Below are 23,745 nucleotides of genomic sequence, written 5' to 3' on the forward strand. Positions count from 1 at the left end.
AATATCTATATTAATGTGCCATGTTATTTATTAAATATTTGTAAGCTTTTTTTTTAATTTGACAGCTTTCTAGTTAAAAGTATTTAAAATATTTAAATATCTAAAAATTACCTTACTTAGTTTAAAGTATCGGTATATATAAAGTAACATGACGCGTACAAATATAAATATTTATTCGTATATTTTCGAATCAATTAATAATATCGATTGTTATGTTGTGTGCTAATGTACTAATATACATATATATATTTGAGTCTTGTTATTTTATCATTTTTGCTGCAAGACTATTTTATTGTAATCAAAAGATTAATTTTGATTATTATTTATTAATATGTAATATCTCTCACACACACTCTGGAGAGATTTATTCTTAAAACAGAACAAATTTGTATCGGCATTCGCCTTTCTATATACACACAAAGAGAATTTTCTTTTAGAATTTATCCTGAAAATCATGGTATTCGTGGGACAATATGGTATGGAAAGAATTTTATGAAAATTTCTTTGATTAATATTTATCACAATAAAAATAATATCTATTACAATAAAATATATAAAATATGTTTGATTAATTTTACTATGCAGTTTAGTAAAATTAATCAAACATGTTTTATATTTTATTGTGATAGATATTATTATTTTTATTGTGATAAATATTAATCAGAGAAATTCTCATAAAATTCTTTCCATACCATATTGTCCCACGATTACCATAATTTTTCAGGGTAAATTCTAAAGAAAATTCTCTCCGCGTATTTATTTATATTATCTTCTCTTTTAATTGTTTGCATTCCCATCTTTTCGTACGCTCCTTCGTTATTTGCATAAGATCTGCGATGGAAAGTAGAAAAAGCGGTCGGTGGTTAGCGAGAGATAAGGAATGATAAAGAGAGAGCGAGAGAGAGAGAGGATAATCTGCAAATTGCCACGCACCGCATCATCCCCTGGGATCGAGAGCAACCAGTTCTCGCCGCAGATGCGGCACCGTATCGCGTCGCGTTCATCGGTGTGAATTTCTATCAGTCGCGGCAATAGAGACCACCTTATCGCGCAATAGGGAAATCGCGCTGCGAAATTCGATCACGATCGATTGTATCGAGCATATCTCTGCGCTGGGACTTTAACGTCATAAGCTATTGCGGCAAATCAAGTTTGGATTGTAACGCGAAGCTCTGGTATTATAATTTCGATATTTACGTATAATGATTTCTCTTTCTGATGAAAACATTTAAATATTACCACAATTGATTTAACGGGGTCCGTGATTTTATTTTCTACGTCCAGTATAAAATTCACACAGTTTTCCTGTGAAATTCAAAGCTTGCCAGATATCGGATGTAAACACAGAAGCTGTAGAAGTTGTAAAACGTTTACTGACGAGTACTCCGATGACGCGCGTTTCACCTGCCGACAGTGGTCTTTGTAATATCGCGTGACAAAAGAATCGCAACGATTATAAATTCGACACGAATCGCGTGATATATATCGAGTAGCCTGCGAGAAAACACGGAGACGAGTACAAAGCGAAAAACGCGTTTACAAATGCCGTTTACATTGCGAAGGAAATCGTTTTTTATACGCGAAACATCCAAATGTCGAAACAAATCAGAGGAAACCTGTAATTTTAAAACTTCAAAACTTTAATATTTAAAGCTTTTAACGAGCAAACGAACGTCATCATTTTACTTCCGCCGCAGTTCGTCTAATCATTACGAATTTTTATTTTATCGGAGGATTAACGAGACTCTCATTTGAACGGCCGAATCGAAATGTGCGTTCTAATGCGGGAATGGAAATGATCGTGGGGCAGAAGTTTACGAGATCGCGCGGCCTGGGTGAGGTTTTCACCACGTTGCAAAAAATTTCCATTTGCGATAATACCACGGGTTCGCGCGATGGCGCATAATCGATTTTCTCACTGCTCGTTGTAATGTAAAAAGATAGGAATATAAAAGTTTTCTCTCTCTCATAATAACCGTTACACTATTCACATGTTACGAAACAAATATTTTCAATCTCTTTTTTATTTCTCTCTCTCTTTTTCATTTCTTAATTTTCACGTTACTTAGTCGATTGTTCTGCTATTCTCAAATTCGAATTGCTGCCTCTTAAATTGATTAATAGAATTATATTACTTTTTTAGAAGTAATGATATCGTATTTTGCAATAATTCTGATGTAATATGTATAATAAAAAATAATTTATCACTCATTATTACGATATACGATGAACAATGGCAGAGTTGCACACAATGTTGATCTGTAAAACATTAATAAAAACATTTTTAAATTATGTACTAAAAAAGTGTTCAAAGAGAGTAATTAATATAACAAAAAATAATCATGCACAATTAAATTTTACATTTGTTTTTCAAAATAGATATTTAATACGAAAATTTTATGTAAAATTCGGGAAAAAATCTTTTATAGATACAATTTTTTATAAAATATAATAAGAAAATCTAATTCTGATATAAACTTTTATGTAAATAATTAATGAAGAAGCAAAATTAAAAGATATGAATTATTTATTGAATTATATGAAGAATTATATTATTTATAAACATAATAGATAATAGTACTTACCACGATTGTGTATTTCAAAAACGATGCATAAAAGAAGTCGGACTGCTATCTTCTTGCTCGAATCGCACCGTATGAATGATAACAATGACTATGGCGAATTAACAACAGTATGTGCTATACTTTGCAAAAATATTCGGTTCTTCTATTGAGACGATATATCGCATCTTATAAAACGTATTGCGTATACTAATACGTAATGTCACGTTAATGTAATATCAAATATTCATATATGGGTTTTAAAGGCAGCGGTCCAGTTCTATGATAGTCCATGTATATTGCGCCATTTGAGGTCTGTATAAGAATATTTGATGTCACGTTGAGATGATGACATTACGTGTAGTGCGTACAGATATTCCGACATTAACTTGACTCGTATAATACGTATCGCAAGCTATCGAGATAAAGTTGCTGATGCGATTTTAAAATTTTACAATCATAAAACACGGCAGTAAAATAGTAATAAAACATAACAGGACTGAAAATATATATAAGACGAATCGTGCTGCACTAAAAACACATTTAATTATTAAATACATATAAGGAAAACTAGTTTTATATATGTATATAAAATTATACACACATTCGCATTCCTTTTCGAAACACAGTTGCAATATGTAAATAATATATATTCTTACATTATATATCTTATAGTAATATTCTTTAATCTGCTCTTTCACACTGTTACGTTTTTCTGTAATATAAATCTATTTATTTTATTAACTCTTTTATTAGCTCTTTTATTAATTCTTTTATTAACATGCTTGTGGATCTCAAATGGTAATCTATTTTAAAATCTCTATTTGAATAATATTTGATATATTCGCAGAATATTTGATATATTCGCAGAATATATCAAATATAATATATAATAAATATATATATAATTGTACACAGAGAGAATTTTCTCTTGAAATTTATGGTCTCTGAAAATCATGGTAATCGTGGGATATGGTATGGAAAGAATTTTATGAGAATTTCTTTGATTAATATTTATCACAATAAAAATAATATCTATTACAATAAAATATAAACTATGCAGTTTAGTAAAATTAATCAAACATGTTTTATATTTTATTGTGATAGATATTATTTTTATTGTGATAAATATTAATCAAAGAAATTCTCATAAAATTCTTTTCATACTATATTGTCCCACGATTACCATGATTTTCAGGGTAAATTCTAAGAGAAAATTTTCTCAGTATATATATATTATTACATATATATAATATATATATATGTATTATTATATTATATAATATATTATATATTATATATTATATAGATACAAAGAAATTCGCCTAATTATTTTCGTACAACAAAATTATCTCATCATTTCGTCCTATGTCTGACTTAATCTACACTTAACTCCTTGAATGCGTAATGAGTATAATTTCCAGTGTATCTTATACTTTTATATATATATATATATATATATATATATATATATATAAAGAATTTCGCCTAATTATTTTCATGCAACGAAATTATCTCATCATTTTGTCGTATGTCTGACTTAATCTATATTTAATTCCTTGAATGCGTAATGAGTATAATTTACAGTGTATCTTATACTTTTATATATATATATATATAATATAATATAATATATATATAATATATATATATATAAAAGTATAAGATACACTGTAAATTATACTCATTACGAATTCAAGGAGTTAAGTATAGATTAAGTCAGACATACGACAAAATGATGAGATAATTTCGTTGCACGAAAATAATTAGGCGAAATTCTTTATATCTATATAATATATACAATATGTATGTATAAGATACACTGTAAATTATACTCATTACGCTTTCAAGGAATTAAGTATAGATTAAGTCAGACATAGAACAAAATGATGAGTTAATTTCGTTGTACGAAAATAATTAGGCGAAATTCTTTGTATCTATATAATATATATTATATAGATATAAAGAATTTCACCTAATTATTTTCGTGCAATGAAATTATCTCATTATTTCGTCCTATGTCTGACTTAATCTAAACTTAACTCCTTGAATGCGTAATGAGTATAATTTACAGTGTATCTTATACTTTTATATATATATATATATATATATATAATATATATAAAAAATATATATATAAAAGTATAAGATACACTGTAAATTATACTCTTACGCATTCAAGGAGTTAAGTTTAGATTAAGTCAGACATAGGACGAAATGATGAGATAATTTTGTTGTACGAAAATAATTAGGCGAAATTCTTTGTATCTATATAATATATATTATATAGATATAATATATATTATACTCATTACGCATTCAAGGAGTTAAGTATAGATTAAGTCAGACATAGGATGAAATGCTAAGATAATTTCGTTGCACGAAAATAATTAGGCGAAATTCTTTATATCTATATAATATATACAATATGTATGTATAAGATACACTGTAAATTATACTCATTACGCATTCAAGGAGTTAAGTTTAGATTAAGTCAGACATAGGACGAAATAATGAGATAATTTTGTTGTACGAAAATAATTAGGCGAAATTCTTTGTATCTATATAATATATATTATATATATATTATATAGATATAATATATATTATATATATATATATTATATAGATATAAAGAATTTCACCTAATTATTTTCGTGCAATGAAATTATCTCATCATTTCGTCCTATGTCTGACTTAATCTATACTTAACTCCTTGAATGTGTAATGAATATAATTTACAGTGTATCTTATACTTATATATATACACTAGCGGATCCTGTCGTCGATAGTTCTTTAATTTTTGTTTTTCTTTATTTATATTTTTTAAACAAATTCAGCAAAATGTTTCTTTTCATTTGCAAGGGGGGTTTAACCCCCCCCCCCCCCCCCAGGATCCACCAGTGTAAGATACTATAAATTAAGACGACAATGGTAAATCTGTTTGAATGTTAGAAAGATAATAGAAGAATCGATGCATATATAGGAAATGCACCACACAACATCAACATCTAACGCAACACTTTATTCGATCAATATTGCATTTTATTCAGTCATCTTCGTATTCCCTCTCTTAACATCGATTCGCCATAGAAACTAGATGTAATCGATAGAACATCTTCCCTTCTCGTTCTTCCTTATTGCTCGCTCTCTATCGTAGCTTCCTCGTTCCTGCACCCCGCTCTCTATCACACTTCCGCCATTCTTCCGCTCTTTCATACCAGCACTGTATGCGAACCGGACGAAACCACGGACGGAGATTAATCATCCGTCGATTTTAATATCGCGGTCGCGCGTGGTATCTATGCCCCCCCTTCCCTCAGGGCAGGGTGGAAACAGGGAAAGGGAGAGTCACCTAGCTCCCCGTAATTTATTAATTCATTTCTGCGCGCTTGGGGGTGCCCAATAATTCTAATTTGACCGCGATCGTTAAGCGCTTTCCGATTCGGTCCGCGCCCTCCACGGGAAGGAGGGCGTAAAATTGAATCGGCGTCGTCTTACGTAAGTCGATGAGGCTTAAAGGGGTCGGACGAGTATTAAGTGACTCGACTATGCGGGGAAGGCAGAGCGAAAAAGCGGAAAGAACGCGAGCTACCCGTCCCACTTCCGAATCCATTTACGTCGCGCCGTTTCTTCGCAAGTCGCAGGACGAGCTTCATTAACGTCACGCTCGCGTTGTCATAACTGCGCATGAATGTGTGTATACTGTGTATGTGTATATATGTGTGGGTGTGCACGTGCGTCAACAAGAATACACTCGTTTTCCTAATGGCTTCGTCGACCCGCGAACGTTTACATTTGTCATACGCGACACGTGAAGAATATGTCACGACGCCGCGTCGTTTTTTCGGAGATTATCATCTTTTTTTTTTAAAGACGATTCTAAAAGCGGGTGAATGTCAGCGTCGAGTTTGAACTTGTAATTATCCATTTCATGATTTTTAACAGAGATATAATAATAATTTGCAATTTAAACTCGATTGTAAGAAAATATTCGGACATTCGCAGAAAAACAGAATTTAAAGTGCATGGTGTAAAGAGAACGGATATGCTCAAACAATTACGTACTTGGCGCAAAAGTTCAACTTTATGACAGAAAAATATCGTATCCCTTCGTGCGCTCGAGTTTCATTAACGTCACGCGCGTTATCGTGAACTGTTGTACACGATGTCCTGCTATATGGCGTCTTTATTTCTTGCGCGGATTTCAAAGAAATAATTCTTCATGCAAATATATCCCACCGCCGCGCTGAAATCGACCACGTGCAAACCCGCCGTGATGACAGAGTGATCGATCTCTAAATTGTCGGATGTATCTCGTACATCTACACGCGCCATTAAACACGCGCATGTCGGTGCGACCACGACGTTCATTATCGAGATTAAATTTCGACGTTGATTTTCTCGTTTCGTTCCGGTATGCCATGTATTAACTTCGCCGCGTCATCTCGCAAATCTTACAGATAAAGGATGAAAAATTAAGAATTAAAGTCAAATAAAAATATAGTCAATAAGTAAGATAAAAAAATGGCATACAGAATTTTTAAATTAAATTTTATATCTAATATGACTTTTCTTAAATTCGTAAATTTTCGTTAACTAACGCAAGACTATCAAACATATATGATAATATATTAAAAATATCTTGTATATATTTTTTTTTTAATAGAAGCATATATTCCGAATTTTTTTCTGTCCCATTTTCACTCACTTCTTTTTGCGTACGTCACTCAAGCAGCTATGTCGAAATTCAGGATCCGCGGCGGAGATTACTCCCGAATTCAATTGCAGGGATGCGTGAGTGGAAAGGAGCGACTTACTTGGGCGCTTCTCGTTTAAGCGAGGCGGAAAATCGGGAAGCGCCGCGACAGAAAAATAACTCCTAAACGAGGCGGATGCGACGACACCCGGCGCGAATTTTCAGAATGCTGCAATCGGCATGAATGGGGATTAATTGATGGCTCCCTCCCATCTCGGTCGTCGTTCGCGCCTCTCGCCGGGAGATTTTACAAATTTTCATTACACGCGAGCCAATCGGCACGGGCGGGCGGACGAATGGCAAACGAAAGCTCCGCGAAAAAGCGTCGAGGACGCGCAATCTCGATTACTCGCGCCCGAGGACGAGCGCAACTTTACGGACAAACTCATTCCGGCATAACAAATTATTCGGGAAAATGACGGGAATAGTGCGAGAGCGACTAACAAGAAAGTAATTTGGTGTCGCGCGTTTTACGCGACGTCCCGAATTGTACCGAGATTTTTGTGCGAACTCGGCGCGAAATTTATTCGCAGATTAATAAGAAAAATGTGTACTTTTAAATATGCATCCCCGAATCATAATCGTCTGAATGTCTTGCATTTAAAAATTCCGATAATTTACTCATTTTGTCTCTAATTATAATAGAAACATTCTATTTTAATCATTTTATATTTATTAAATTTTGTTACTTCATATTTCGATAATTTGATGTAATTTTGATGATTATAATTTTCTCCAATTGCGAACAAATATAAATATAATATTTATGGTAGAAAATATAATTAATACATTTTTAAAATTAAGAGAAATTTAAAATGCAATTTATATAAATATATTAATAGTAATGTTGTATTTTTATGTGTATGCGAAGAAATTATGGATTATTCAAACATAATTAATATCATAATAATTATAATAATATTATAATTAAATATATGGAAATATTGCGCTTGTGGATTTGAAAGAAAAAAATGTGATAAAAGATAAAAAAGAATATTTTGCCGTAAAATATTATTTATATGCGTTTCTATAAACTTTTCAAAGTAACAATTATCACTTTTGTGAGAATTAAATAAAAAAAATTATATAGATTAAATACGACATATATGTTATTCAAGACGAAAAAAAAAATATTTAAGAACGCAGTAAATGAAAGTAGAAGAAAATTTTTAGTTTGTTGGAATGTTAAACATTATGTGATCCAAAGTCGATGAAATCCTATTTTCACGACGATATAGATACTCACCGAGAATATAACCTTTGATATCAGGATCTGATGGAGACGAACCGAAACATCGAGTTCATCGATACCCATGAATATTGATCAGCCGTCGATTAGAACGCCTTTTCGCCCGAGGCAAAGGATCGTCTATACGATCCGACGAAGAAAAAGTTCGACGAGACGTAACGAGTCGTGACGTACTTTTTACAAATCTTTTTACAGCGCGTCCAACATAGAACCGCGTTAATTGGATGAAAGTAAAGGCGAGAGTACTAGATTATATATATATAACGTATCGCATTCATAATTCGCGAAACGCGCACGATACAAATCACGGCGAGAGGCAATTGAAATGATTCAAAATGATAGAAAATTTCCTTCGACACGGCGTTGAGAGATAAAAATAGATTTAGCCGCGTAAAATGTTATCGTTTAACTTTATTCATTTCGCGAAGGCAGCGCACGAAACGCTTGTACACATTGTTGTTGCGATAATCTTTCACCTTTCTTTGAGAAAATAAACGGATTTAGTCGTGTAAGGATTCAATTATGTTCTTTCGTGAAGATAAGAAAGAATTTCTTAAGGTAAAAGCGCGGTCGCGGTAATTGCTTTCTTTGCGTATCGACTTCTGTGATTTTTTTTTAGTCTCGAGTTCACGGATAATTCTAAAAAGATCGCGTTAAGAATATTCTATCTTTATTATATACGTAATTATTATATTTTTATTCCATAAAAATACATATATATGTATATACAGTCGCAACGTTTAGTTTCCCAATGTAATAATTACCTCCGCATTGCGTTGCGCTTTTATGTTTTATTCATAACGATACGATAATTGAAAATGTAATCCAGGAAAGAGATAACATTATTTTACGTGGGATACCGGTAGTTTTATAAACTAACTCGATAATCACCGATTATGATTGGATAATTTTATTAGTTGATATAAAAAAATATACTTTTATTATAAAACACATATTATTATCACGGTGAAAACCATAATCATTTGAATAATTACGTCGATAAACGGTTTCATTTATAATACTATGTGTGAGTAAAGATATTAAAAAACGTATGCTTTATATTATTAGTTTTATACAATTGGTTTTACTTGCGCAATAAAACATTATTTTGTTTTTTACACAGATTATTTATCGCTTACACATTCCGTGTTTTAAATCGGTACTTACTCAACGCGAAGATATAAAAATCGTTGACGAGAGGAAAGTTTTTAAATTATCGAATGAACTTGGAGAAGAGCTCTGTATATAGCTTCTTCCATTTAAGGCTTCAATAAAAAGACAAAAATGCGCCAAGCAAACGGCGCCATTCCGATCCTCTGCAACTACGTCGTTGTCGTTACAGCACCTTCTTCGTGGACGACTCTTAGGTTCATGAAGTGCTCGAAATACACTTTGCAGTTATTACACGTAGAAATATACATATGTACCCGTGAATGTGCGAGCGACGATATAAGAGCGGGCGATAAGGCCGTTTCAGCAGAGCACTATCGCCATCGTAACCATTTTCGTAGGTTAACACTACGACCTGTGTAAGTGATCTTGGCGTACGATTGCTTCGCCGGCGAAGTAGACGATAATAACGAGTACCCCATATAAGAAGTGGCGCATCTAACTAGTTATATTATCCGCGACTTCCATTTATTTCGTGAAATGAATTCAAACTTAAAATCCTATAATATATACACATTCAAGAATCTCTTATTTTTTGACAATTTTATCTCGACTTTCAAAAATTCTGATATATATAAAATATCCCAATATATGTGTGGTGTGTAATTTTAAAATTTCTACAATTTATGATCTTTGTACGATCGTATAATTTTTGTATTTTTGTAAATCTCCGTTTAAAAGTAATGGTTTTATATGAAAATATTACTGTGATATAATAGAGATTTTATCAAATATTTTCTGTCAAACAAATAATACTCTTTATTAATTTCCAATTTTATTTTTCGGAAGTAAAACTCTCGAACGAGATCTGAATGCGTCGAAGCAATGATATTTACACACTGATAGGGAACGACCGAACGATAACGAGCGCGAAAATTGTTTCTGCCAACTAATACATGCATGTAGATGGTGTGTTCGCGCCGCGAGTAATTAATTTACGGACGCAAGATAAAAATGGTTTATTAAATGCCATCCCAAATGATTTGTCGCTGGCATTCGGCCCGAGAAGTTCGGTTGATGCGGTTAACGCGATGAACTGACCGAAATGTTGCAAGTCCCGTATTAAATTGCATGGCGTATATAGGCAAATTGAAACGGCTTATTTTATTTTAACCGCAGATTGAATTGCGTTAGGTATAATAATACATCGCGATTTTTAACATGGTTTGCTGTTGTAATCCGGTACGAGTTATATTAGCATATCATACACTGATTACGTTACACGCGAATCGTGGCATGTAAAAAAATTGATTTTGCCATTTTATTTTCCATAACTAGCTTTATTGTTTTCGTGTCGAATCCGGATAGATTTCGGTATATAAATTCAAACACTGCTTTCCGCAAATTGTCATTGTCATTGTCATTTAATATTTAGAAGGATATTTAGTTATTAGAAATTTATTATTTAATAAACTTTGTAATTTTTTTTTATAAATTCAATTTCTTATCGTATTATAATTTAATTGTATAATTATAAATATATATACATATGTATATATATTTTTTAAATAATTATATGAATTTTTATTATACTTTTTGCAACTCAATCTGTGGCTGAAATAATTTCAAGCTGCTTATGATCAGCAATTTAATACAAAAATAAAATTGTGTATATATATTTTATTAGAAAATTACATATTTTCACAAATATATATGTGTATAAAAGTATACAAAACGTTTATGTTTCGTAATACTGATATATAATGTGAGCTTTTGTTTCTCTGTTACAGAAGAGCAATCTTGACGAACCCTGACTTACTGGCGAGCACACCATGGTACCGGTTGTTCGAGAATGATTTTTGGGGAACACCGCTGACGGAACGCGGTTCGCACGGCAGTTATCGACCGCTTTGCGTGGCCACCTTTCGTCTGAATCATTCTTTAGGTGGCCTTGAACCCTGGGGCTATCATCTGGTGAATGTAGCGTTGCATGCCGCTTGTACCATTCTTGTCGTCAAGGTTGCCAGAAAGGTGAGTGTTACCATCACCCTCTTATATTCTTTGAAATACAAATTTTGAAACCTTTTTCTTTAAGAAAAATTTTCTACCTTTTAAATCAAAATAAGCAATGAATACGATAGAATTTTTAAAATTTTGGTTATACGTCTGTGCGAAGAAAAATTACATCGCTACAATTTCTTTTAAATAATATACAAATATTACTGCGATAGAAAGAAATAGTGTAAAAAACTAATAGTGACACATGTAGATTGTATGTCACGAGAGGTTTGATAATATCCTATATATATACATATAGGTGTTGTATATTTTGATATGTATGTGTGACTATTAGAAATATTATAAAATTTTGAAAGTTATCTTAGTGATAAATTTATCTTTTATTTGTATAAATTGTTTTGCATTAAACTTGCATAATTTTGTCGGAAGAAATGAAGAGCTCGATTCATTTTACAGTTTAAAGTCGTATAAATCCATCTAATTATTAACTAAATTCTAGATCCGTTTTATATTCGAAATAAAGCCGCAGAAATCCTTGTTATTTTACTTACCGGAACATATCTCCGTCGAGAATTGTCGACAGAAAGAGAGAAAGAGAGAGGGAGAATTCAAATAAAGACGAAGATTTCGCTTAACTTTGACACAAGCCTACTGCGCGGTTTTAATTTTACGACGCTACTTCGTTTTAGTTAGTTTGGGATTCCTCTTATTCCGAAGGCACCGTAGGGCGGTCGTGAAAAGGAACTGTAATGGTGATTCGGTGTAACTGCACGCGACATCTCGAATAGAACTTCCAGATACGTTGGAAGATCAAAAGAACCGCGACGAGGACCTATCATCCTAATGAGACTTTAATTTTACATCACCTCTTTCGGTCACCGTGTTTAACTTGGAGAGTATTTAACTTTAGGGTGGTACTTTGAGGAGTCGCGGAAAATACAACCTAATTACACAAGTTCAATTATAATTGTATTACTTTAAATCAAATTTAATTATGTGTACTAATTCAAATAGAGCATAATTTTATAAGCACTAAAATATATTAAATTTAATCACATTTTTACTAAATTATATAAATGTCATTGAACAACATGAACTTTAATTAATTAAATGTGTAGCTTTGATTAAGTTTAATATGAATTAAAAATAGATGAAAACAACAATAGATCAAAGTAAATAGTATCGACAAGTCTTGAAATAAAATAGAAAAAAATGTTCTAAAATAGCGAAGTCACGTTAGAAAAATGAAACTACTGGAAATGAAGAAATTCCACTAGAATTCTACATGTAAATACTTAGCGCAATCTTGGAACCGTGAAAATAAGCAGTAATATCAAAGTTGCATACCGTTTTATAAGTTCATTAGCAACTCAAATCGTTTTAGCGCGTTATTATGGGCGCGCGAAGTAAGAGTATGAAGAGCCGCGTTAATTTAATACACACAGCACTTTGCTGAGTAATGAAACTGTCACACTAATTAACTGAGTCTAAGTGTATTAATGAAGGTACTTCTCGTACTTCGAGAGCAACATTTTGAATTATATGCATATTATTAATATCTCCCGTACGGCATTTCGCCCTCGCGAATGTTTCCCTCCTCTCGTTTTCGATTCCGAGAGATTTTCCTTCCGTACCATTTCGTCGCCATCGATTCGAGTTTCTACCGACGCGCGCGAAACAAATATACGACACATTTATACAATTTCCCTGCTCGAAATTCCGCCCATCTCGTCGTAGCCTCTATCCCCTTATTGCAAAAGTGCATCGGAATCGTATAATTTTCGAATACTCCCATCAATGATCGCTACGGACGATTACCAAATGTCGCGTAAAAAAAAATTACGAATTGTGCTCTTCTTTCTTTTTACATATTTATAAATTTGCATATTATTAACATTCCTTTTATATTTTAATCGACTTTCACTTTATCCGCTTCTCGAAAATGTCACGACTTTTTCTACTGTAATACACATAACATTACAATATATCTTTGTCAATATATACTCGCCCAACATTGATATTAATTGATATTAATATATTACAATTTTTTAAATTAAAATTTTGATTTGAATATTTCATACAGAAAAACATACATAATACAAAAAGCAAAAAAATTGTAAATTTTTAATATTCTGGTAAGATGGTTAAAATTATCGTTCCCCGTTTGCTCGATAAAGAATTAATTGAAATTCAAGTCAGGCAATTCTTGTAACAGTGTGAGATAATTAACGGTTAAAGTTAATTAACCCTCCTACTCGCTTGAAGGATTGCCTCGCAAGACGTTTACATGTGTACCTTACGAGATACCCGCAATTACACTTGCAGGTCCTGCCAGGAAGGAGCAATCTCGCGCACGCGATCACGGGTTTCCTGTTTGCGGTCCATCCCATTCACAGCGAGGCTGTGGCCGGTATAGTCGGACGTGCCGACCTTCTTGCCTGCTTCCTGACCTTGACATCTTTCTTGACGTATTCGGCCCATTGTAATCGCACGAGATCGCCGTTTCCTCTGTTGCTGGCCTTGGTATCATCGACGCTGGCCACCCTTGCCAAAGAAACTGGCATATCGTCTCTGGCTCTCTGCCTTCTGTGGGAGCTCTGTCGCGGCGAGCCAAGTCGAAAGGTAAGTGATTAATAATTTGATTACCCACATCGAAATTTGCAGCAGCCAAATCAAACATTCGGAGATGATTAAGGAGCATTTCTCGATTTACTTGAGATTTATTTGAAGTATGAAGTATCCTTGAAAAAAGTCTTTATAAATTACAATTTGCACATCTCTGCTACTTTTACTCCGAAATCTTCGAATGTTAAATGAGTTTATTTTGTATCAATAGATACAATCATTGACGTTTTGTTATATAAATATATAAAATATATAACAGTATATTAAATAAATAAAATATATTCGAAATTAAGTCCAGTAAATCCGAATGCAAGAATTTATCTGGAATATCGATCAGAATTAAATATATAGTTTTATTTTTAAGAAATAAATGTTTTGACAGCGATATGTTCATTTAATGAAGACTCAATATACATAAAAAAGACATTAGACATCTAAGTAGGTGCATTTAAGTGTTGCAAACTAGATTAAAAGTATCTTGAATCGCACAAAACTAGAGAACTTAACTCATCATCTTCATCACGCGATTGTTGAACAGAACTCTCGCGAATCGATATCAGTTTGCGGACGCGTCATCGCGCGATTTGCTTTCCGCGATTGTTACGCGCGAGAGCGTCGCGCCGTCGTTTACTCGCGTCGTCTCGTCGTCTCGTCTCGCATTTCGCGGAGCGTGAAAGTTTCGACAGGGAAACAAGGCGGAAGACAGACAGAGGAGCCCGCGCGTGCTCACGTACGGATTCGGAGAAGCGTGTAACCGATAACGCAGTGCCGTTGCGAGGCACTGCATCCTACCTACATTCTGGGGAAGACAGCAAGCTGATGCACACACGGCAAGCCGCCCATCTTGAGCCTCCACCTTCGGGCGCCTACTGTGTGTCGTCACTTACCCTTCCTCATCCCTCCTTCCTTCTCTCGCGAAATCTCCCTGAAATCCCCCATTCGCCTTCTCCTTTCTCGCACATTGCATCCGGATGCATCGGACGCTTCGCGTGATGCATGACGTATGTTCGTCTCTTCCCCCCGTTTACCGGTGGTGGATTGGAGGGGTGCCAAGAGGATCGTTCGCATCTTCCGACGCCCCTCTGAGCGCCATGAGGCCTCTGCACGTCCTCTCTTCTTTCTCTTCGTTTCCTCTCATCCCCCACATTCTCGCGTATCTCTCTTCTTATTATATTTCCGTCCCTTCCTCGCGTCCGCCGTCTGCTGCAACCCCCCTCTGCGGCTTTCACTCCTTTCTCGTTCAGTCCAAAGTATCCATCGTGTGCATCGTTTCCCACCAGGATAACCTGCAGTCGAATGCGCTTCGGTGGCGCGGATTAAGGATTAAATTCTAGGAAAGAATTCGAAGCGTGAAAAGATAATTTTTTCAGGCTCGATATTTTACATCAAAGATATTTTAACGCTAAATTTATATATGTATATTTTATAATTATTAAATAACTATTTGTTGAATAAAAAATTTAATAATCGATAAAACTTTTAACAAGAAAGCATTGAGATATTTTTTTTATTTTTTTTTATACGAATCACACAAAGTCCAAAATGTCTCGCTATTCGAAAGCGGAAATGTCACTGCTGGTAGCTAGTGCCGCTTCATCTTTTTTCGTTTTCTACTCGCTTTGTTCGGTCGCGCGGAAATATGCGTGGATCGACGGAAACTGCAGCGAGGCCGGGAAACAAACGAGACGTGACGTTCCGCAGATGAGAACTAGAGCTGTCAAGGAGGATGGACGCGAAAAGCGCGCGAGAAGGGCAGAGAGCGAAAATTTATTAAGTTACGATCGAGCTGTCCGGAACGATCGCGAAGTAATTGGAAAAAATCTGATTTTCAGATTATCGATTTGGCAGAGGGGGAAAAAGAGTATCGAACAAACGCGGCTGGATATCTCTTCTTGAAATATCGCCGCGATGTTAAATCCGGTTCTGATGACGTTTGTTTCGTTTTTCGATGCTTCGTCGTTGGCCGTTTTATCGGAGATAAAACAATATCGCGCAGAGAAGCCACGATAAGTGGTGGAATTACGACAATTATAGCGCGCAGCCTCGATAATCCTCAGTATATTCGTATCTAATTCCAGTATATATCAGATAGATGCAAGGACGCATCCGGATTTTATCGACGAGATGTTAAAATTGCTAGTATTTAAATGCTTTTTTAATCACATTATCGAAAAATAGAAACTCGGATAGGAACATTAGCCGACGAGTTTTTAAATATTAAATCGTAGAATAAAAAATTAATTTATTTCAGTCCGAAAAACTGGACTGTGTAGGAGTCGATTATGTTGAATAGTAAAAGATTCTCTCTCTCCGTTCTCCTCTCCCTCGGAAATTTTCCGGTGTCGGATTGATTTTCCGGAACGGCAGTCGACGAGTAAATTAACATTAATCGCGTAATATTACACGGACTTTGGCAAACATACAGAGCGCCTTATTGTACGTAATAACGGATAATTGTTGCTGTCACAGGAAGTCTTTATAGCAAAAGTTTTGTTCAGGAATTAGCGGTTACGGAACCGTCGACGCGCCGCCCGGATGCTACAGCCGCTCGCGTCGCCCGGAAAATTACATCTTACGGTTGTAACGAACTTGGCGGAAGTTTGCACGAAGCGCGACGTATCGTTCGTTTATTAAGGCGAGAGTTTTAAACTATTCACGGCCATGCCCTGACAAATCTTCCGCGTGTAGTGTCTCTTCTCTCCTCTGCTTCGCGTCCAAGAAACTTGGAAATAATACGAAATTGGAATAGAGAAAAGGGAGAGAGAGAGAGATCGCGAAAAGATGATGGAATAAGAGGCCGAGGGTAATGCGAAGTAATAAGGCGTGTACCGGAAACAACGTGCGGTAAAACGCGCGCGCGACACTTCGTTCTTAAACGCAACGACGTGGGGGTATTAAATTTCGCGTCGGCTAACTTTTTTAACGAACTTTGCGCCGCACTTTGTGCCAGTTCCCCATTCCTACTGCAGTCGGAGATATGAGACGAATGTCTCGGCACTCGGCGAAAGAGCGTAATCGTGCTTAACGTGAATTATAAATTCACCGCAAACTATTATTTCAGCCTGATCCGACTGTCTGTGTAACTTTCGAATCGCGTTTTCAGCCACGATTACCGCGCAGAAAGGGCGAGATTTCATTAAGACCCTTTACGCGCGAATTTTGTTCAATCTAATTTAATAAAAAGAAAAATGCGTGTTATATTTGCCACCTCGTAAAAAAGAAATTTATAATTTTTTTCAAGTATCGAGCACGAAATAATTTTTTTTCTCTGTCAATTATTTCCCTAATTTTTTATTGACAGAAATTTTGTTTAACTATTAATATATATTTATAATAATATTTATGTCATATAATTATACCTTTACGGGTAATACTTAAATAATTAAACTGACCAGAGTTATTTACGCTTTATGAATTCGCTGGAACAACTATAATCGGATTGCTCGCGCAAAGCAAAATCCCCGCGAGTTCCCTGCCGTTCTTCAATAACATTTTGCTTGTCCATCGCGAGCGGTGAAGGGCGCAACAAAGCGTCTGTTATTCCTTCGCGTTTCGTCAACATGAGTATTGTACGGCGAAACGCGTCTTGTTCGCCGATTCGTCGGACAAACGATTTTCTCCTTTCCATCCGACCGAAACCACCTTCCGGTCGGATGCGGTGCCGTGTTTCGCCGTAGCAAACATCGCACAACCCGACGACTGTGAAAGCTTTCATACTTGCAATTCGCTCCTTTTTCCTTTCTGTTTATTCATGGGGAAAAAAGAGAGAGAGAGAGAGAAAGAGCGCAAGCGCATGTATAGCAATAGCTGGAACAACGTATACCCGATGAACTGACAACAAGAATAACCGTCCCGTTATTACGGTATCATATTTCCCGAGATACCTCCTCGTAATGCGTTTTTACGGTACTTTTATTATTTCTGTACACACCTGCGAGCAACACATGTATCTCACGCGCGCACGTGTGTCAACATAATGTACGCGTGTGCACATATGTGCTATATCTTTAGCTGGATTACTTTAAATCTACAACGTCGCCCTTATATCACTGCAAAAAAAAATAAATAATTATATAACATGTTTATTATATAATATAATATATATAATACCTATATGCATATATTACAAATCAACTTAAATAAAATTTATAATCCATCGACCAGATAAAGGAATTTTTTTACAAGATTTAAGTAGATCCCCTGATCTACTATACGCAACTATTAAGAAGAATTTAACCTTTTGATTTTGGCTGCTGCAAATCTTTTAAAAAAATTAAACGGTGAAGTTTCTTCATAATAATACACGTTATACATCGATATAACGTATCGCCTAATTGAACCTAATCTATATGCGCAACGTATGATCGTGCAACCCCCGCAAGCACGACAATCATCGTTCGACGTAGCTCGTCGGAATTACACGAGCAATGACATACATATCTGTCAATCGTCGAATTTCAGGGTAATTGCGGATTCACTCGGGGTCGCAGCGTTGGCATTCTGTCAGGCGGTCTGGTGCTGCTCGCCCTGGGTCGACTCAGGCTCGTAGGCAGCAGACCCGAGTTCGCGAGCGCGGACAATCCGGCGGCGAGGCATCCGTCGCGGCTGACGCGCGGCCTCACGTTCCTGTATCTGCCGGCAGCCAGCGCGAGAATGCTGCTGTGCCCGAGCACGCTGAGCTTCGACTGGTCGATGGACGCCGTGCCGCGCATAACGAGCCCGCTGGACCCGCGTAATCTAGAATCGGTGTGCCTGTACGGTGCCCTGATCGGCGCCGCCTTCTGGGCCGTCAGGGGTCTGCGACGACGACGTCGACGTAACTCGTCATCGACGACGGTGGGCCAGCAGGCGTATTCGGCGCGCTCGGTTACGTCGTCCAGGTGTCCCGTGTGCGCCGGTAGACGCGCCGGTGGCTGTCACACCGACGGCTGCAGAGCGGCCAACAATAACAACAACAGTCCGCTCGGCGATTGTCATTGTGCCAAGAGGCCGAGCAGCAACCACGTTGGCGTCAACGTTGGCGGCCGACAAACGGCGGCCACCGCCGTCGCCGTATCCCTGGGCTTCCTCGTGCTCCCGTTCCTGCCGGCGAGCAATCTCTTCTTCTACGTGGGCTTCGTCATAGCCGAGAGGATACTGTACCTGCCCAGCGTGGGCGCCTGCCTGGTCATCGGCGCCGCGGTGTCCGGATGCTATCGGATAGCGAGGAGAAACGGGTCCAAAACGCGCGGCAGGGTGGTGCTGCTGGCGACGGCGATCCTCATCTGCGTCATGTCGGCGAAGACGCTGGTGAGAAACGTCGACTGGAGGGATGAGGAGAGTTTGTACAGATCCGCGCTGCAAGTCAATCCGCCGAAAGGTGAGTGATCGATTAATTATTAATCAAATGTTTAAGAAGAAGCGTAAAGGGGGAGGCATGATTGAATTCATAAATGTCGAAGAAAACTCGATTTTTTTTCTGTTTTCCTTGTTTAATCCAATCTTTTATATATCTTGGAAAGATTTTAATATATATCCTCGCACAAGATTTACAATGAGAAAAGTTATATATATACACTATATTATTAAAAGTTATCAAAAGTTTGTGATAAAAAATTTCAAACTTGTAGTGGTCGTGAACAGCGTAGAATTTTAGGTTTAGAAATTAGATGAAAGTTTTCGAGGGGTCGACAATATTTTATGTAGACATATACAATATTAATAATTTAGCGTAGGAAGAAAAGAATTAAAAAACGTGAAATAAAGTGTGATAGATGAGGAGAAAAAGATGACGAGTAAGAAAGAAGAAATATATCGAAATATATAGCTAATTTTTCATCAAATAAAATAGTCAATTAAAAAAGGAACTCGAACTTTTCGCTGAGTAATGTATTTTTTTAATGCGAGCTTTTAATGCATTCGGTATCTCGCAAAGTATCGTCGTTGCCGATGACACTTTTATCAGCCGCGTCCGTTCCATCGTCGACCACACGAGCCACCCTTAAATGCATGCGGTATTTATGAGAACGTATCTCTCTATATATACGTGAGGGACATAAAAAGGAAGAGAGGAACAACCCCGATGTGTCCGTCGTGCGTTACCGCCTGTTCGCCGAACGGATTAAAGACATAAAGATAATAGAGAAACGCGCTGCGCGCGTGTTAATAATAAAAAGCCATTGCGCGTCGATCGAGGTCCGATAGGCGCGTCGCCGCGACGAAATATACGACCGCGTAAAAATGAAATTTCCCTTGCCAGAGCCGATAGAGCCGACGGATATCACACGCCTCCCCCCTGTTTTCTCGTTATAACGGCGGAGCCATTGTGCCACCGACATGTGCATATATGTATGTATGTGTGCGGCATTATCCCGTTTGTTCATCTTGCACCTCGGCGCAGGCAACTATGCGCCTACCGTGTCCATAAAATCGCTGGGAAGATGAATACGCGGCATGCGAGGACCCCGTCTGACCCTTCTCTGTCTGTTCTACTGCGCTTCGTCTCTCTCCCTCGCTCTCGCTTTTTCTCTTTAATTTCTCGGGTCTTGTGTATATCTATTCTAATGGCAATTAACGTATATTTCAACTCACGGTTATCTGTATATATAACAAATTTATTTGTGACGATAAAGTTGAAAGAGAATTTTGATGAAAGCTTTTTTTCAAAGATTTTACATAAATGATATTGTCTGCATTATACATATGTATTTGTGGGAAACAAAATATTTATAGCAAAATAAATATATCGAAATTTTTACTATATATAGATTTTATTAAAAAATTTAATTTTTTTAATTTTAAATAAAAATTGCAAAGATAATGCAATTTTAATTTTCAAGATTGGTCAAATACTGAAGCCACATTATTCGATTTTTTTAGATTCTTTTATATGCTTATTGCATTAAAAAAAAAAAAGAAATCATCAGTTCTCTTTCTCGGGGTTCCTTGCTTTCTGCATATATTTTATATTTTTAATCTATCTGACAGAAACGTCTTACACGAGTGTGCACGCGCGTGTTAAGAGCATTTTGTTCATTTTGCACCTCGGCGCAGGCAACTATGCGCCTACCGTGTCTATAAAATCGCTGGGAAGATAAATACGCGGCATGCGAGGACCCTGTCTGACCCTTCTCTGGCTGTTCTACTGCGCTTCGTCTCTCCCTCGCTCTCGCTTTTTCTCTTTAATTTCTTGGGTCTTGTGTATATCTATTCTAATGGCAATTAACGTATATTTTAACTCACGGTTATCTGTATATATATAACAAATTTATTTGTGACGATAAAGTTGAAAGAGAATTTTGATGAAAGCTTTTTTTCAAAGTGATTTTACATAAATGATATTGTCTGCATTATATACATATGTATTTGTGGAAAACAAAATATTTATAGCAAAATAAATATATCGAAATTTTTACTATACATAGACTTTATTGAAAAATTTAACTTTTTTAATTTTAAATAAAAATTGCAAAGATAATGCAATTTTAATTTTCAAGATTGGTCAAATACTGAAGCCACATTATTCGATTTTTTTTAGATTCTTTTATATGCTTATTGCATTGAAAAAAAAAAAATCATCAGTTCTCTTTCTCGGGATTCCTTGCTTTCTGCATATATTTTATATTTTTAATCTATCTGACAGAAACGTCTTACACGAGTGTGCACGCGCGTGTTAAGAGCATTTTGTTCATTTTACACCTCGGCGCAGGCAACTATGCGCCTACCGTGTCTATAAAATCGCTGGGAAGATAAATACGCGGCATGCGAGGACCCTGTCTGACCCTTCTCTGGCTGTTCTACTGCGCTTCGTCTCTCTCCCTCGCTCTCGCTTTTTCTCTTTAATTTCTTGGGTCTTGTGTATATCTATTCTAATGGCAATTAACGTATATTTCAACTCACGGTTATCTGTATATATATAACAAATTTATTTGTGACGATAAAGTTGAAAGAGAATTTTGATGAAAGCTTTTTTTCAAAGTGATTTTACATAAATGATATTGTCTGCATTATATACATATGTATTTGTGGAAAACAAAATATTTATAGCAAAATAAATAAATCGAAATTTTTACTATACATAGACTTTATTGAAAAATTTAACTTTTTTAATTTTAAATAAAAATTGCAAAGATAATGCAATTTTAATTTTCAAGATTGGTTAAATACTGAAGCCACATTATTCGATTTTTTTTAGATTCTTTTATATGCTTATTGCATTGAAAAAAAAAAAATCATCAGTTCTCTTTCTCGGGATTCCTTGCTTTCTGCATATATTTTATATTTTTAATCTATCTGACAGAAACGTCTTACACGAGTGTGCACGCGCGTGTTAAGAGCATTTTGTTCATTTTGCACCTCGGCGCAGGCAACTATGCGCCTACCGTGTCTATAAAATCGCTGGGAAGATAAATACGCGGCATGCGAGGACCCTGTCTGACCCTTCTCTGGCTGTTCTACTGCTCTTCGTCTCTCTCCCTCGCTCTCGCTTTTTCTCTTTAATTTCTTGGGTCTTGTGTATATCTATTCTAATGGCAATTAACGTATATTTCAACTCACGGTTATCTGTATATATAACAAATTTATTTGTGACGATAAAGTTGAAAGAGAATTTTGATGAAAGCTTTTTTTCAAAGTGATTTTACATAAATGATATTGTCTGCATTATATACATATGTATTTGTGGAAAACAAAATATTTATAGCAAAATAAATATATCGAAATTTTTACTATACATAGACTTTATTGAAAAATTTAACTTTTTTAATTTTAAATAAAAATTGCAAAGATAATGCAATTTTAATTTTCAAGATTGATCAAATACTGAGGCCACATTATTCGATTTTTTTAATATTCTTTTATATGCTTATTGCATTGAAAAAAAAGAAATCATCAGTTCTCTTTCTCGGGGTTTCTTGCTTTCTGCATATATTTCATATTTTTAATCTATCTGACAGAAACGTCTTGCACGAGTGTGCACGCGCGTGTTAAGAGCATACGCGAGTTTCTCGTTTCTCCTCATCTGTCGGGAAGGAGTTCTCCCTTTAATGCACCCTTCTAATCCGTCCCGACCTTTTTTTCAACCTTTTATCCACTTTCATATGGCGCTTATCCTCCACGGTGTACATTTTCGTAATTATTTTAACTTACAGTCCCGCAGTAACTGCTTCGGCCGGGCTCTCTTTTCGCTGGCGAGAATTTTTGCTTCGTTTCTATAATGCGTTTTATCCGCGCGACACAATACGAGCTTATTACCAGAGACGTAGCGAAATTTCTGCCGTATTTAATGTTTCTCCTTCTTGTCAATTGCATACCCAATTTATCGAAAGTAACATTTTTCTATTTTGTTTATCAGGAATTTATCTTTTGTTAGAATCACAAAGAAGTACTTATTTTTATTTTTAAGAAAAATAAAAGATTTACTAGAAAAAGAGACACACAGATGG

The 23,745-nt window shown here is 35.7% G+C and overlaps 2 protein-coding genes across 8 annotated transcripts in view; one reads left to right on the forward strand and one right to left on the reverse strand.

Moving 5' to 3' along the window:
- Positions 1 to 23,745, forward strand: part of Tmtc2 (Transmembrane O-mannosyltransferase targeting cadherins 2) — a 299,799-nt gene that overhangs the window by 196,931 nt on the left and 79,123 nt on the right. For all 7 annotated transcript variants that reach the window (XR_014426625.1, XM_083052298.1, XM_083052297.1 and 4 more), the window contains 3 exons: positions 11,470 to 11,710; positions 14,024 to 14,320; positions 18,785 to 19,682. Coding sequence is in view for 6 of the 7 variants with exons in the window: in XM_083052298.1 (XP_082908424.1) it covers positions 11,470 to 11,710; positions 14,024 to 14,320; positions 18,785 to 19,682 (1,436 nt within the window). In the remaining variant the exon portion in view is untranslated. The remainder of the gene's footprint in view (positions 1 to 11,469; positions 11,711 to 14,023; positions 14,321 to 18,784; positions 19,683 to 23,745) is intronic.
- Positions 19,523 to 23,745, reverse strand: part of LOC145944155 (UDP-glycosyltransferase UGT5) — a 185,772-nt gene continuing 181,549 nt past the window's right edge. The window contains exon 4 of the mRNA XM_083052308.1: positions 19,523 to 19,660. The gene's annotated coding sequence lies outside the window, so the exon portion shown is untranslated. The remainder of the gene's footprint in view (positions 19,661 to 23,745) is intronic.

The sequence above is a fragment of the Prenolepis imparis genome, unplaced genomic scaffold (assembly GCF_030444845.1).
Source record: "Prenolepis imparis isolate NDT839.2.m4 unplaced genomic scaffold, iyPreImpa1.0 SCAF_12, whole genome shotgun sequence".
Lineage (NCBI taxonomy): Eukaryota > Metazoa > Arthropoda > Insecta > Hymenoptera > Formicidae > Prenolepis > Prenolepis imparis.